Source organism: Lampetra fluviatilis, unplaced genomic scaffold, assembly GCF_964198595.1.
Source record: "Lampetra fluviatilis unplaced genomic scaffold, kcLamFluv1.1 SCAFFOLD_487, whole genome shotgun sequence".
Classification (NCBI taxonomy): domain Eukaryota; kingdom Metazoa; phylum Chordata; class Hyperoartia; order Petromyzontiformes; family Petromyzontidae; genus Lampetra; species Lampetra fluviatilis.
Window position 1 is genome coordinate 23,671 of NW_027621769.1, and position 17,510 is coordinate 41,180.

Genomic DNA, 17,510 nt, shown 5'->3' on the forward strand with positions numbered 1-17,510 from the left:
TATTCGTTGCCGCACATTTAAGGAAAGCATCCCCGACATAAACCGGGGTATTACTGTCAACTAAATTATTATTATTCAAGACTTACCACCTCACGTGTAGGTCGTCGCGATCGCATGCTAGAAGCTTGCACATTTGCCTGTTTCTCATTACGAACGTGTCCCAAGGCCTTGTTCAGATCACCTTGAGTGTGGGCCAAGGCAACTGCGTGCACGGACAGTGACCCACACTCGGCGCGGAGACGTGCCACCACCCCACGCACCTCGCGGCTGTACAGGTACATGTGGCGCACACTCACATTCACCTCCACCTGTCAGGAGGACAGAAACAAGAGTTAGGGACAAGGACATTTTTATTATTGTTACACTTCCTGACCCAGAAAATCCTAAGTCTCAAGAATATTTTTAACGAAGGGTCATGCCATTTTTTTGGCAGCAGGAGGGGATGATGATTGCATCTGTCATCCGAATTCAGTAATTTTGCAAGTAATTTCCAGCATTGGGATAGATGAGCAATACATGTTCAATTGGAAGGGGTTTTTTATTTTATGGGAGGAAATCCATGTGTAGTGAGTCCAACTGAGTTGCAGAAGTTCTTCTTCAGAGGCAACACAGTGCATCGCACGCCGTGCTCTGCTAGAGCCGGCATCACTCTGCAACACACACGATGCTGTCCGGCACCATACAGTGACATCCCCAATGTCACTCACTACACATGTGTAGAGTAGTATGACGACATGACATCATGAGCGCTGTGAGGCGCAATGACGTCATGTCACGGGAAATACTTAAGGGGGACCCCGTGGCGAAAGCGGGGTCGTTGTGGGAGCCCGGGATGGTGAGCGTCTTAAGAAGGTCTCTCCTGCTCGTGACCGGACGGTGTTGGCTGATCCCCCGTCCGGGTTCTACGAGTAGGAGAGCCGAAGATACAGCCAGGGGTAGGGCTCAGAGAAGTCTGCAAGAGCCGGTTAAGATTACGTGGGGTGCTGCTCTCCTCGGTCGGGTGGTGTTGGATAAGCCCCCATCCCAACTCGAGTGAGAGGCCAAGAGATAGCCCAGGCTAGGAATAGATAGAGCCTGACGTCCGCGTCAAGGACTGAGTGTAGGGACACCTACCTCTGGTGTGTTTTGCTACCTCTGTGTTAATAAACTGGCGCAAGCCCTTACTAAGAGTTCAGTCTACGAGTCGTCCATGTACAGCAGGTGGAGAACATACACACTCCTCAATTAAGCCCACAAATCAACTATGCATCATAACGCTGGCCGTGGAAACCTAAGTTTATGAATAAAATAATTGACGTGGCTCAGCGGTAGTGCATTTGCCACTTGTTGCAGAGGTTTGCGGTTCTATTCCGACAGGCCGTCCTGGTTAATACTAAGATGTACGAGCCGTAAAATAAACGCCATCGGCTTCACAGGGGACATCGAATATCCCGTTTAACACGTAGGCTTTCACGACGAATATCATCCATAAGAGGTTTGTTTTGTTAGATCGTGTAAATATATGTGTCGTTAAAATCCACCACCACCCGACACAGCCAACTAGTAAGGGTTGTAATGTAAACAGAACATGCCAATTTGTCACTAGTACAGCACACTGGTGTGTTGGAGAGCCAAGCCACAACACTTACAATCTGAGTACGATGTTTTGCCAGTATTACAACTAGCTTCATCAGGCGACAGACAGATTTGTGGAGAAGTCCACCTGTTTTGTTCCTTATATAGAGGCGTAGATGTGGTGACCACACTTCACGCTCTTGCGCAAAGTGGAGGGGGGGCGATTAATGAGTCAACGTACATTATGCATGTGCATTATACGAGCCCTTTAATCTTGTCCTTCCAGTCCATTGTGTGTATTAAAATAGCCGTATCAATGACAATACTATATTCTATTAAAAAAAATAAAAAATATATTTTGAAACAATCTTTTTTATATGTTATGTTTCGGCTTGGGTCTAATTGTCAACGCTCAACTTACGTAGACTGTAATTGACCACGGTCCCTTACATTATGGCAAGCCTCGGGGCCACTTCCTGGAGTTGTGAAGTTCTGCCATTACTCATACGGTACATTTCATTAAAGCGTGTTTAAAAAAAAGTATTTTAAAATATTACTTATTCAAAAGAAGTTTTAGCATCTGTATTATTAGTGCTGTTACCAATACCTCAATGAAGCCCTCATATATTGCTCATACATGTGCAATAATACAGGTTGACGACAAGCGACTGTGTTCATTCAGATGCTGTCTTTCCGACAGACCTGTTCTTCACCTGAGGACGGCTGCTTGCGTTGTGGCCGAAACGTCGTGAAAATTGTATTTTATTATGTTTTATTTTTATTATTTTATTATTTCCCTTCTACGTGACTTTACCGAAAGAACCAAGAAGAAGCGACTGTGTCTCCGTCTGTTTATTTCTTCGTTATATGGACAGCTCGCGTTCCGCTCTCTCGGACGTTCCGCGGCGCGTCGCGTGAGCTGGCGTCCCGCTTCCCCGCTCCCGCGCACCGCTGGCAGACGGCGCGCTGGGAGCCGTCTCCGCGTCGCCACGTGGCCGATGGCTCACGGAGACCCGCGACGTGGTCCAGCTTCCAGCTCTCACCAACTGACCTCGAGCCCCTTCCGGCTCTCCATTATATCCCCTTCCCGCGTCACCCAGACTCTGCCCTTCACCACACCCCTTAAGAACTTTCCAGATAATACCACCCCCTAGCGCCCGCGGGCTCCACCCTTGAACCCTTTACCCGATGGCTCGTGTCGCCTGGATGGCTTAGGGGCTGGGGCGGCGAAGCCCCAGCCTACGCTCGCATTACACATGTAAGAATTAAAGCTGTTGGGAATGCATCCCCATATATACAATTGTCTAATGAACTCCTTTATGCGCCGATTTGATTAGTGGCCACTTCTCCAGCATACACATTTTGAGCGCTAAGCGAGGTCTGCCTGTACAATAATTTTCACTATTATTATTCAAGCACACAAATACCTCTCTAGACGTGGGCAGCATGGCTCGACCTCAGGTCTTGCTCCGTGAATTGCCGGCATTCTCGCAGACGCCCCATGCCTCACTGCATGCAGCTAAAGACATGGCTGTACTCTCCAATTGCTGTCAAATGAGAAGAGAGTTTAAGACACCATGAAGCACTTTTCTTGACACTGCAACACCACCACACCATCTTGACTAGTTTTACCGTGTCAATGACCACATATGCCAATGCAATTTATATACAGTGAGGGAAAAAAGTATTTGATCCCCTGCTGATTTTGTACGTTTGCCCACTGACAAAGAAATGATCAGTCTATAATTTTAATGGTAGGTTTATTTGAACAGTGAAAGACAGAATAACAACAAAATCCAGAAAAACGCACGTCAAAAATGTTATAACTTGATTTGCATTTTAATGAGGGAAATAAGTATTTGACCCCCTCTCAATCAGAAAGATTTCTGGCTCCCAGGTGTCTTTTATACAGGTAACGAGCTGAGATTAGGAGCACACTCTTAAAGGGAGTGCTCCTAATCTCGGCTTGTTACCTGTATAAAAGACACCTGTTCACAGAAGAGTTTTAGAAGGTTATGGGTTTAGAGGTTTTGATATTTATGGGATTAGGGGTTTATAAGGTGAGGGGTTTAGTGGGTTACGGTTTTACAGGTTCAGGGGTTTAGACGGTTTGGGGTTTATAAGGTTAAGGGTTTAGGCAGTTAAGAGTGTTGGGGGTTTATGGGTTGCGGTTTTATAGGGTGAGGTGTTTAAACGGTTGGGGTCTTAAGGGGAAAGTCCTTCAGAGGATTTGGTGTTTAGAGGGTTAGAGTTTAGAACGTTTTCAGTTTAGAGGGTTTAGAGAGCTACGTGTATAGAGGTTTATGGGTTTTAGAGGGTTAGGGGTTTAGAGAGTTACGTGTTTAGAGGTTTTTGTGTTTCGATTGTTGGATGTTGAATGGTTTAGATGGTTAGTAGTTGAGGTTATAAGGGTATGTGTTTAGGGGTTTAGAGGTATCGGGGTTTCAAGGGTTAGTGATTTACAGTGTTAGGGGTTTAGTGGTTTGAGAGTTGAGGGTTTAACACGTAGACTTTCACAACTAATATTGTCCATAATAAAGTTTTTTTTTGGTTTAGTCTCCAACACTAAATGGCACTTTTTGTTGATGTGACAAATTTTACTAATTGGCTGTTTCAGGTGGTGGTTGGTTTAACGACACGTTTATATTTACATAATCTAACAAAAAAAACCTTTATGGGTTTAGAGGGTTCCGGGTGTAGTGGATTATGTGTTTAGAGGGTTAGCATTTTAGGGGCATAGGTGTTTTAAGGGTTAGGTGTCTAGAGGGTTCGTTCTTTAGAGGGTTGGGGTTTAAATGTGTTGGGATTAGGTTACAGATTTAGGGTTTTAGAACGTTAGGGGTTTGAGGGTTAGGGTTTTAGAGGTTGAGGATTTAGGAGGTTATGAGTTCAGAGGGTTAGGGGTCTAGAGGGTTAGTTCTTTAGAGGGTAGTGGTTTAGATTGTTTGGTATTTAGAATGTTAAGGATTTAGGGTTTTAGAAGGTTAGGGTTTCAAGGTTTAGAGGGTTAGGGATTCAGAGGGTTTAGAAGTTTTGGTTTTTAATGGCTTAGACGATTAGGGTTAAAAGAATAAGGGGTTTAGAGAGTGAGGGTTTTGGTGGGTTAGGGTTTTAAGGGTAAAGGGGTTGAGGGTTAGGGGTGTTGTATGTGTCGGGTTATGAAATTTTGATGAAAATAATAAAAATTAATAATTTTCCGAAAAATGCGCAAATCGCATTAATTATGTGAATGTGTGTATTAACATGCATAAATTATGATAATGTGTGTAATTATATGCATAAATTATGATAATCGCGGAGATAATCGTAGTAATTTATGCGGATGCTTGCGATTATGTTACTGTGAGCAGTTATGATAATTAGGCTTAGCTTCGTTTATCCATTGTTATATCAATCAGGATAATACGATTATCATCGATTAAACGTTTACCGATTATCTTAGTGTGTGTTATGATATTTTAGGTCTCCAGTTTCAGATCTCATCACAGGATACAGTTATCAAGAATAAGATAGTTTTGCATGGATTTGGAAAGAAGCACTCGAACAGTTGGTGTTAGGCAATTTTAATTCTAAACAAGCACATGACACTCTCTTATGCGAAAGCAGGTATACGTCAATAAATTCATGGGCAAGATTATGCAATTAACGAAAATGAATGACTAAAAATACTTCTTCATTGGCGAAATTATGCAGTTAACGAAAATGAATGACTGAAACATTTCTTATTCATGTAACTCGACGGCAGCAACTGCTTTGCACGATCAGTTGATATTGAACGCACCACCTCGAAATAGCAACCCTTTTTGAAACGCAAAGATAATTTTTTTAAAAGTCTTATTCGTGTGCGTGCTGTGTGTGCGTTGTCCCCTTGTAATATTAATTAATTCTTAGAGCCGGGAGTTGTGTCGTTAGCTTGTGTGGTGTGGGAGGATACGAACAGCGGCCAGAAGTTTTCTCTGGGTTGGGCGTGGCCGCCGCTCTGCTCCTGCTGCTCCCTCGCTCTCTCTCCACTGCTGGACGACGAGTTGGCACGATGCTGTCCTTGAAGATGCTCGGTCGCTCGGTGTCGCTCGTTGTCGCTCGGTGGCGCACGGTGGCGCACGGTGGCGCTCGGTGTCACTCGGAAGACTTTGACTCTCTTTCTCCACTGCGGGATGACGAGTCGGTTTTGGTTGATGCTGGTTGATCTGGGTGTGTATTAGACACACGGCGCATTCCACAGCGCTGTCCTCCTCCTCACAGCCGTTTGACCAGGCTTTCTCCACTGCTTCGCGCTCTCTGCTTTGCTCGCTTGGCGATCTCCGCCTTTCCTGCGGGTTGTTCGCTGGTCGTCACTCTGACGAGGAGCGATGCTTCGTTCGTAGCAGAGTGGACGTTGGCGTCTTTGTTGGCTTCACTCGCAGCTCGGCGACTCAGGGTAGCGATTCTTCTCAGGTGGTGTAGACCTCGGCTTGTAGCTGCACGTCGCTACCCCGCGAACCTCGTCATTCTGGATGACGAAAACTTCTTCGTTGTCGGCCTTGAGATGAGGTGGGGCCCAGGGCCTCTGACGAGATGTGGTGGGGGCCGAAGCCCTTGACGATCTGAGTTGAATGGATTTTTCCCCGGTTTATATTGGGAAAATCCACTCAGTCTTCCCGAGTTGTTTGAAGGCCGTCATATATCTTCCTGTGGGTTGAACACATCTGCGTCCGTGTGTTTCGTGTGTCGTGTGCGTGTTTATTAGTAAAGACACAGCTGTGTGACCATTCTGGAAGGAGGGGTGGGGAATGTTATTTGCTTGCGTGTGCAAATCTTGCTGTCCGTGCTGCGGGGAGACAAAGACGGCCGTGTTTAACTCAACGTGAGCACCCTCTCCTCTCTCCGCGTCTCTTGCGAGAGAAAACAAACAATGTCAGCACAAACCCCCCCCCCCTTGTGACCTTTTTGCTCCCTCCTTGCTTGCCAGACCCCGCTGGAAGACAAAGGTGGCTGAGGAGATGTTTGTAATACATTTATGTGGTCCTGTGTGTTACATTTATTCTTGAATTATATTTTATGAGTTCCTTCGGTCTTAGTATCGTGGTTATCATTCGTCTATGTTTAATGAATATTCGTAATGATCCTCGTCACATTATTATTTTGGGGCTTCGCCAAGTTTAGTTCTCCAGAGATTGGTGTTTTATTCTGAGTTATATTTTAATGTCCTGAGGTTAAGTATAACTATTTTTCCACTTAAGATTTCTGGAATTCGTACTCTTTAGTTTTTAGGAAGGTCGTGTAGGTAGGAAACATATACTAATAATACAAATATTATTGTTTGTTGGTTAACCATCTTTGTCAAGTTTCTACTTTTCGGTAAGGAAAACGTTAAGAAAACGTGAAGTCTCAACCGCTATTTACTCTGCACCTTATCTGTACATCTCCAGATGTCTTTGGGAGGTTAGTCCATACATCTTTTTGTCCATCTGGATGTCTATGACCTCTCTGTGACTGACTTCTTACCAGTTTAATGGCCGTTTCACAGATTCCTGGTGTGCTTGTAGTGGGTTGTTTTCATTATTTAATTTTAAAAAAGTATATATAGATATAATAAAAAAATAAAAATAAAAATTATGTATTATTCTTAATATTAATAACGGAAAACAGGGCATAGATACAACAATCCGCCCTTTTAAAAATTATCAGTGGTTGATTCGGCCACTGGCGAATTTTTAAACAAAGTAAATGCCCTGTTTTTTTTCGTTATAAATCCATCAGCCGCCCTCACTCTCGGCGGTTATTTCTCACAACGCGCGCGTATGTATCACAATTTTAACATGGTTACATTTGAAATAAGCAAAGAAATCAAACAAAACGTTAAACATCAACACCACAAGTTACATTGATTCTCAACCATCATAACTACGGCGGATATTAATTTTTTTTTTGTTAACATTTGGCACCCAAAACATTTGAATTAAGCAAAGAAAATAACAACACGTTAAACATCGATATCACCAGTTACATGGTTCTCATACATCATAACTCCGACGAATATTCATTTTTGTTTTTGCTTAACATGGTTACATTTGAATTAAGCAAAGAAAATAACAACACGTTAAACATCGATATCCCCAATTACATAGGTTCTCATATATCATAACTCCGACGAATATTCATTTTTGTTTTTGTTAAATCCTGGGAAACGCTAGGTAGCGGTTTCGAACGCATTTATGCGTTACCTTCCTCATGTTGCCTGGTTTACCACTTATCACTTTGATAATTCGATCACGGTTTTCGGGTTCGTTTTTGTAGTTTCCTCTCTCACTCTCTCGCGTCGTGGGAGTGTGTGGTGAAAAATTGTGCTGCACATAATCAGAATTCGCGCACACAACCCACTTTGACACTTGGTTCGTGGCACTCGCTCTCTCTGCGATTACATGCACATTTGCCGAGTCAGTGTGTCGATTTAATTCCGTGCCTCGTAATGTTGCCCTTTTGGTTTGTACGAGTGGGTTGGATTTCAACACCATTCCCGATACGTCATGGACATTCGTCTCCATTTCAGCACTCCGATCCACATTAATTTTTGTTTCATTTGGATATTTTCCATTCAGAGGCTCACGCCTGTACTTCCCAGGGTGGGTCTCTGTGTTCCCTCTCCCTGCACTATTATCGCTCTCTTTTGCGACGCGTGGCACTGTTTTTCCTGTGCGTTCTCTCTGTCTCTGCTGTCTGTTATCTACTGTCCGATCACGCTTCAATTCCGCCCTGTCCTTGTATTTGATCCGCGCGTAATTTACAAGAGCACTGTCCGCGTTTCTTACCGCATCGTATGCATTTGATGTTTCCCGGTTGTGGTGGTATTTGCCCGCCCTGTCACTTGCAGCCTGCTTGTATTTCCCAATGAGGCCAGGGTTTAACAAAACTTCAGCGTGCGTGGCGCGTATGGGCTGCTCGCTCTCAATCACTGTGGGTGGTTCATCACGTATTTGGACCGCATTCTGTGTTATTCCTCTATTCCCTCCTGGTATAGCCGGTGGAGGAATTGGTCGGAATTAGACCGATTGTGTTTGACCTCCCATCCTGCGATTCTCGTACATTTTTGGCCCAGTGTTACTCCCATTTGGGTGCCAATTTTATCCTGGATCGTTACTTTGCCATTTTTGTGGGTAATTTTGACCTTGCGTATGTCGGGGCATGGGGTGTTGATATGATTCTGCCCTTGGCCTCCACATTCTGCGATTCTCCTGAATATTCGGCTTTGTGCCGCTCTCATTCTCGTGCCAACCTCTCTCTGGTTTATTTTGCCCCAGGTGCGTGCGTGTTTGCTCCTCCCTGCATTGTGGGACTGCTCGTTGAATTTTATTTCTCTCTGAGAGGCTGGGTTCCTTATCCCTCTCCCTGTGTTCTGGATCCGAATTATGATTCTTAGCTCTGTATAACCATGCCATGTACGCCTTGCTCTCTATGCGGCGTAAGGATGCGGTTTCTGGATTCAAAACCATTCTCACCCTTTCTGTAATCTCTGGGCTCAAGGATTCAAAAAACATAATTTTGAACATTTTATCTCCTTCGTGGTATTGATTCACATCGCCTGCGTAATACGCTCTTTTAAATTGTACGAGGTAGTCACGTGGATCTTGGTCCAGGCCCTGGGTCATCGATTTTACAGCATAAAACCCTTCAGTGAGTGTCGAATATTCTCCAAACTTCCGAATCACTGCCAGGCTCAGTTGTTTAAAATCATTTCTAACCTTGTGTGGTAGTGAATTTACCCATGGTATAGATTCTTTATGTAAGCTTCGTTTCAACAAACTCGCTGTTTCATCCCGTCTCATCAGCCCTCTAATCATTGCCTCCTCTTCTACTGTTGCGATATGTGTGTGTATATCCATAGTCTGATTGTGTGTGTCAAAATCGAGAATTCTGACTAGAGCCTTGTCCATCAATTTAAGGGTTTTACTGTTGAATAAGTATTCCGAAAGTTGATCGCCGTCAGCGTCATCATAAAACAAGTTATCATCAGGCAATCTGTCACTTTGGTCTGTGCTGTGTCGCTCTTGTTGCCATTTCCCTTCAATTTTTGCCTCTGCCCTTAGTGGAGCATGTCCAGTCGACTTTACTTTAACATTTTGCCTCCCTCTATCTGTGAAGTTGTCAGTCTCACATGTTTTTGTTTGCATATGCATCTCTCCCTCCCTTCTCTCGAATTGTGAGGGTTTCCCTTTGTCAAGGATTTTTTGTTCGATATCCATAATTTTTTTTCGATCAGTCCCTGGACTCTGTCCACGTACCCAAGAGTGTGATTTACTGTTACTTCCATATTTATTCTGTGGATCAACGTCTGTGAGTTTCGCTGGTGTCGCGAGCACTGATTTCTTCTCCCTTACGATGGTGTGAGGACATTTTTCCTCGTTTATTAGAGACGATTTCTCTCCTGTTTCCTTTCCGAATTTTTCTTCATTCCACAATCCCTGTCTGTATGCCTGTGTGAAAAGGAATGAGTCCTGTCCTGCCTTCTCTGCAGCTTTTGCATCGTGTTCGCCTTCGTTACATTTTATCCAGTCAATTAGTTTCCCCCGAGGTGTGTTCGTGTTATCGATACAGCTCCCTTCCCATATGTCTCTCTGACTGTACTGCTTTGTAACAGATCGGTTGGTACGTTTTAATACGAGCTCCCAGTATTCCGTAATCCCTTAAAAAATTATTCTTAATCCTATCATCTCAAGTGGCAGGAGTTACTTTGACCTTTCCTTTCAGAGTGCATATAAAACAATTATCTCACAGAGTGTGGTCAGTTTGACTCGAGCTATTCTGTAATTTTCCGATTCAGTGTGCGTACCTCTAACACCATTTATCACAGGATGCAATTGGTTCGATACAATATTATCTTAATTCCACTCTTTGTTTCAACCTGCTATTCTGGGTTTTAACCTCAGAGGGCGTTTTTTTTTGTTTTACGCCCGTTTACAATCACAATGCAATGTTTGGTCACGATATTCTGGTTAACACGAAGTGATTCATTCCTTCATCCATGCAAAACACTGTCTGCGAGAGATCCCGGACGAGCCACCCATTATTTTGTATGTGTCGGGTTATGAAATTTTGATGAAAATAATAAAAAATAATAATTTTCCGAAAAATGCGCAAATCGCATTAATTATGTGAATGTGTGTATTAACATGCATACATTATGATAATGTGTGTAATTATATGCATAAATTATGATAATCGCGGAGATAATCGTAGTAATTTATGCGGATGCTTGCGATTATGTTACTGTGAGCAGTTATGATAATTAGGCTTAGCTTCGTTTATCCATTGTTATATCAATCAGGATAATACGATTATCATCGATTAAACGTTTACCGATTATCTTAGTGTGTGTTATAATATTTTAGGTCTCCAGTTTCAGATCTCATCACAGGATACAGTTATCAAGAATAAGATAGTTTTGCATGGATTTGGAAAGAAGCACTCGAACAGTTGGTGTTAAGCAATTTTAATTCTAAACAAGCACATGACACTCTCTTATGCGAAAGCAGGTATACGTCAATAAATTCATGGGCAAGATTATGCAATTAACGAAAATGAATGACTAAAAATACTTCTTCATTGGCGAAATTATGCAGTTAACGAAAATGAATGACTGAAACATTTCTTATTCATGTAACTCGACGGCAGCAACTGCTTTGCACGATCAGTTGATATTGAACGCACCACCTCGAAATGGCAACCCTTTTTGAAACGCAAAGATAATTTTTTTAAAAGTCTTATTCGTGTGCGTGCTGTGTGTGCGTTGTCCCCTTGTAATATTAATTAATTCTTAGAGCCGGGAGTTGTGTCGTTAGCTTGTGTGGTGTGGGAGGATACGAACAGCGGCCAGAAGTTTTCTCTGGGTTGGGCGTGGCCGCCGCTCTGCTCCTGCTGCTCCCTCGCTCTCTCTCCACTGCTGGACGACGAGTTGGCACGATGCTGTCCTTGAAGATGCTCGGTCGCTCGGTGTCGCTCGTTGTCGCTCGGTGGCGCTCGGTGGCGCTCGGTGGCGCACGGTGGCGCACGGTGGCGCTCGGTGTCGCTCGGTGTCGCTCGGAAGACTTTGACGCTCTTTCTCCACTGCGGGATGACGAGTCGGTTTTGGTTGATGCTGGTTGATCTGGGTGTGTATTAGACACACGGCGCATTCCACAGCGCTGTCCTCCTCCTCACAGCCGTTTGACCAGGCTTTCTCCACTGCTTCGCGCTCTCTGCTTTGCTCGCTTGGCGATCTCCGCCTTTCCTGCGGGTTGTTCGCTGGTCGTCACTCTGACGAGGAGCGATGCTTCATTCGTAGCAGGGTGGACGTTGGCGTCTTTGTTGGCTTCACTCGCAGCTCGGCGACTCAGGGTAGCGATTCTTCTCAGGTGGTGCAGACCTCGGCTTGTAGCTGCACGTCGCTACCCCGCGAACCTCGTCATTCTGGATGACGAAAACTTCTTCGTTGTCGGCCTTGAGATGAGGTGGGGCCCAGGGCCTCTGACGAGATGTGGTGGGGGCCGAAGCCCTTGACGATCTGAGTTGAATGGATTTTTCCCCGGTTTATATTGGGAAAATCCACTCAGTCTTCCCGAGTTGTTTGAAGGCCGTCATATATCTTCCTGTGGGTTGAACACATCTGCGTCCGTGTGTTTCGTGTGTCGTGTGCGTGTTTATTAGTAAAGACACAGCTGTGTGACCATTCTGGAAGGAGGGGTGGGGAATGTTATTTGCTTGCGTGTGCAAATCTTGCTGTCCGTGCTGCGGGGAGACAAAGACGGCCGTGTTTAACTCAACGTGAGCACCCTCTCCTCTCTCCGTCAACGTACATCATGCATGTGCATTATACGAGCCCTTTAATCTTGTCCTTCCAGTCCATTGTGTGTATTAAAATAGCCGTATCAATGACAATACTATATTCTATCAAAAAAAATAAAAAATATATTTTTAAACAATCTTTTTTTATATGTTATGTTTCGGCTTGGGTCTAATTGTCAACGCTCAACTTACGTAGGCTGTAATTGACCACGGTCCCTTACATTATGGCAAGCCTCGGGGCCACTTCCTGGAGTTGTGGAGTTCTGCCATTCCTCATACGGTACATTTCATTAAAGCGTGTTTAAAAAAAAGTATTTTAAAATATTACTTATCCAAAAGAAGTTTTAGCATCTGTATTATTAGTGCTGTTACCAATACCTCAATGAAGCCCTCATATATTGCTCATACATGTGCAATAATACAGGTCGACGACAAGCGACTGTGTTCATTCAGACGCTGTCTTTCCGACAGACCTGTTCTTCACCTGAGGACGGCTGCTTGCGTTGTGGCCGAAACGTCGTGAGAATTGTATTTTATTATGTTTTATTTTTATTATTTTATTACTTCCCATCTACGTGACTTTACCGAAAAAACCAAGAAGATGAATCCCTGCAGTCACGAAAGCTTTAAATCGAAAAATAGACTTACTCCAGGAGATCCACACTGAGTCACAGTCAGGTCCTGAATTGTTTTTTTACATTTTCGACGAATGAATGATGAGTTCTTACACAAGTGGAGGGGGGGGGGAATTCGAGAGACTTGCACCGTTGTTTCAACTGCCATAGAAACAAACTGGTGACCTTAGGATCATCGCAAATCCAGTGTGCTAACCATTACACTGTGGCAAATCACCCACACGCTCACTCACCGAGCTACACGCTCACACCTGTACACACATTCACTCACGACCGCAGCTCACAACACTCCTCTTTCTGCTTCTTCACTTTTACTGACCCCATGCATAAAACATCAAGGTGCCTTACAATGGGGGGGGGGGGTAAGAAGTGGCTAAGTTAAAATTCGAGATGCTTTCTTAAAAGATAAAGATTTTTAGGGGGGACCTGAAGGCCCAAACTGAACTAGACTCCCTGACCAACTTTGACAGAGAGTTCCAAAGTCCAATGGCCACCGAAGCAAAATCCCGGTCGCCCATGGACCACTTTGAGCTTTCTTCTCGCGACACAGAGATCTAAATCAGCGATTCTGATGATGCAATTTACATGAAAGTGATGCTTCACAGTGGACGTTACAATTCCCGCTGATGGCATTACTACTATAATAGCCCAGAAATGTGTGTAATGCACGTGACGTCACTCCACATACCCCCTCCCCCGTCATTAATAATAAAATAATCATGAGCGGGTGGATTTTTACACTCACGCGGAAGGCCGAGTGGAAAGATAGTTTTTTCGCAAAGTTGCTTCAAATATGACGTTTCTTTACAGAAAGTAAAAAATAAATATACGCAGCAGTGCTAAATCCGTACGTGACGTCACTGCAAAAGAGACACCCCCCCCTCATTCATAATCATGAGCGGGTGGATTTTTACATTCCCGCAGGTTGATTGGAAATAATTTGTTTTACGCAAATTAACTTTAAATTTGACGTTTCTTTATTGAAATGTAATCAAATCAATATTTCTACGCAGCAACAAAGTGTATTTGGTGTCTTTATTTATTTCTTCAGCACTTGAAACAAAAGGTAAGTCTAATTTTTGCTTCTAAATTATTATAAAAGTAGCCTATAGCCCGTCCAAGGACGGGTGTATTGCAGTTAATCTGAAATATTCAATCGAAAATAAAGACCCGCTCATGATTATTAATGAGGGGGTGGGGCCAGGGTCCACATGAGTGACGTCATCATTCCATGATTATTGATGAAGGGGGGGAGCTCCATGTGGAGTGACGGAATTCGCTCATGATTATTGATCAGGGGGGGGAACTCCATGTGGAATGACATCATCCACTCTTGATTATTAATGAGGGGGTGGGTGGCGTGGTCCACATCAGTGACGTCATCCGCTCATGATTATTAATTAGGGAGTTTGTGTCCCGCGCGTGACGTCACACCACATGCCGCACCCCCGTCATTAAGGTAGAGCAGAATTATTATTTGTTGCAAATTCGCTTTAAGTTTCACGTTTCTTTATTTAAAATGAATCTAATAAATAATTCTACGCGGCAACAAATTGGATTTGGGGTCTATATTTATTCCTAAGATAAGTCTAATTTATGCTTCTACATTTTGGTTAAATAGACATTTCTCGGTGATTTTCCAGATACTGTATTGCAATCCAATTTATTTGCACCCCAGCAACCGAAAGCAGAAAATAATAAAGTATCAGAGCAGTGAATTAGAACAAATTGAAGGTCAGTTATATACAGTGCTACAGTGAAATGCAGTGAAGTGTTTTATGACATAATTTCGTGCAAGATTAACTGCCATTCAATTAACACAAGATACAATTATACTCTGCTAATTTTTTTCGTAAATATTACAGCTTCCGTCCTAGGATGGGCAAAGAAGCTAGTTTGATAAGAGTAGGCCAATGTGTGTTGCTGTCACGGTTCAAAGAAAGAACCAAGAAGAAGCGACTGTGTCTCCGTCTGTTTATTTCTTCGTTATATGGACAGCTCGCGTTCCGCTCTCTCGGACGTTCCGCGGCGCGTCGCGTGAGCTGGCGTCCCGCTCTCACGCCATTCTCTCGCTCTCGGCGCGTCGCGTGAGCTGGCGTCCCGCTTCCCCGCTCCCGCGCACCGCTGGCAGACGGCGCGCTGGGAGCCGTCTCCGCGTCGCCACGTGGCCGATGGCTCACGGAGACCCGCGACGTGGTCCAGCTTCCAGCTCTCACCAACTGACCTCGAGCCCCTTCCGGCTCTCCATTATATCCCCTTCCCGCGTCACCCAGACTCTGCCCTTCACCACACCCCTTAAGAACTTTCCAGATAATACCACCCCCTAGCGCCCGCGGGCTCCACCCTTGAACCCTTTACCCGATGGCTCGTGTCGCCTGGATGGCTTAGGGGCTGGGGCGGCGAAGCCCCAGCCTACGCTCGCATTACACATGTAAGAATTAAAGCTGTTGGGAATGCATCCCCATATATACAATTGTCTAATGAACTCCTTTATGCACCGATTTGATTAGTGGCCACTTCTCCAGCATACACATTTTGAGCGCTAAGCGAGGTCTACCTGTACAATAATTTTCACTATTATTATTCAAGCACACAAATACCTCTCTAGACGTGGGCAGCATGGCTCGACCTCTGGTCTTGCTCCGTGAATTGCCGGCATTCTCGCAGACGCCCCATGCCTCACTGCATGCAGCTAAAGACATGGCTGTACTCTCCAATGGCTGTCAAATGAGAAGAGAGTTTAAGACACCATGAAGCACTTTTCTTGACACTGCAACACCACCACACCATCTTGACTAGTTTTACCGTGTCAATGACCACATATGCCAATGCAATTTATATACAGTGAGGGAAAAAAGTATTTGATCCCCTGCTGATTTTGTACGTTTGCCCACTGACAAAGAAATGATCAGTCTATAATTATAATGGTAGGTTTATTTGAACAGTGAAAGACAGAATAACAACAAAATCCAGAAAAACGCACGTCAAAAATGTTATAACTTGATTTGCATTTTAATGAGGGAAATAAGTATTTGACCCCCTCTCAATCAGAAAGATTTCTGGCTCCCAGGTGTCTTTTATACAGGTAACGAGCTGAGATTAGGAGCACACTCTTAAAGGGAGTGCTCCTAATCTCGGCTTGTTACCTGTATAAAAGACACCTGTTCACAGAAGAGTTTTAGAAGGTTATGGGTCTAGAGGTTTTGATATTTAGGGGATTAGGGGTTTATAAGGTGAGGGGTTTAGTGGGTTACGGTTTTGCAGGTTGAGGGGTTTAGACGGTTTGGGGTTTATAAGGTTAAGGGTTTAGGCAGTTAAGAGTGTTGGGGGTTTATGGGTTGCGGTTTTATAGGGTGAGGTGTTTAGACGGTTGGGGTCTTAAGGGGAAAGTCCTTCAGAGGATTTGGTGTTTAGAGGGTTAGAGTTTAGAACGTTTTGAGTTTAGAGGGTTTAGAGAGTTACGTGTTTAGAGGTTTATGGGTTTTAGAGGGTTAGGGGTTTAGAGAGTTACGTGTTTAGAGGTTTTTGTGTTTCGATTGTTGGATGTTGAATGGTTTAGATGGTTAGTAGTTGAGGTTATAAGGGTATGTGTTTAGGGGTTTAGAGGTATCAGGGTTTCAAGGGTTAGTGATTTACAGTGTTAGGGGTTTAGTGGTTTGAGAGTTGAGGGTTTAACACGTAGACTTTCACAACTAATATTGTCCATAATAAAGTTTTTTTTTGGTTTAGTCTCCAACACTAAATGGCACTTTTTGTTGATGTGACAAATTTTACTAATTGGCTGTTTCAGGTGGTGGTTGGTTTAACGACACGTTTATATTTACATAATCTAACAAAAAAAACCTGTATGGGTTTAGAGGGTTCCGGGTGTAGTGGATTATGTGTTTAGAGGGTTAGTATTTTAGGGGCATATGTGTTTTAAGGGTTAGGTGTCTAGAGGGTTCGTTCTTTAGGGGCTTGGGGTTTAAATGTGTTGAGATTAGGTTACAGATTTAGGGTTTTAGAACGTTAGGGGTTTGAGGGTTAGGGTTTTAGAGGTTGAGGATTTAGGAGGTTATGAGTTCAGAGGGTTAGGGGTCTAGAGGGTTAGTTCTTTAGAGGGTATTGGTTTAGATTGGTTGGTATTTAGAATGTTAAGGATTTAGGGTTTTAGAAGGTTAGGGTTTCAAGGTTTAGAGGGTTAGGGATTCAGAGGGTTTAGAAGTTTTGGTTTTTAATGGCTTAGACGGTTAGGGTTAAAAGAATAAGGGGTTTAGAGAGTGAGGGTTTTGGTGGGTTAGGGTTTTAAGGGTAAAGGGGTTGAGGGTTAGGGGTATAGGAATTTAGAGGGTTAGGGGTTGAGATGGTTAGTGTTTTGGTGGTTTAGAGTTTAAGCTTTAGAGGGCGAGGGGTTTAAAGATTAGGGTTGTAAGGGTAAATGGGTTGAGAGGGTTAGCGGTTTAGATGGTTATGGATTTAGATAGTTAGGGGTTTAGAGGGTTTTAATTGTTCGAGGTTTAGTGGTTAAGGTCTCTGTGCGAGTCC

At 43.8% G+C, this 17,510-nt stretch overlaps 1 protein-coding gene across 5 annotated transcripts in view; it reads right to left on the bottom strand.

The window, feature by feature from the left end:
• Positions 1-15,697, bottom strand: part of LOC144955677 (uncharacterized) — a 32,990-nt gene extending 17,293 nt beyond the window's left edge. For 2 of the 5 annotated variants that reach the window (XR_013641770.1, XM_078885835.1), the window contains exons 1-3: positions 5,493-9,698; positions 2,982-3,101; positions 182-308 (exon numbers count right to left, since the gene is read on the bottom strand). Coding sequence is in view for 2 of the 5 variants with exons in the window: in XM_078885835.1 (XP_078741961.1) it covers positions 182-308; positions 2,982-3,002 (148 nt within the window). In the remaining 3 variants the exon portion in view is untranslated. Of the gene's footprint in view, positions 1-86; positions 309-2,981; positions 3,102-5,492; positions 9,699-15,586 lie in introns of those variants that run through there. The other 3 variants (XR_013641769.1, XR_013641768.1, XM_078885834.1) reach the window with 3 other exon arrangements.
• Positions 15,698-17,510: the final 1,813 nt, after the last annotated feature.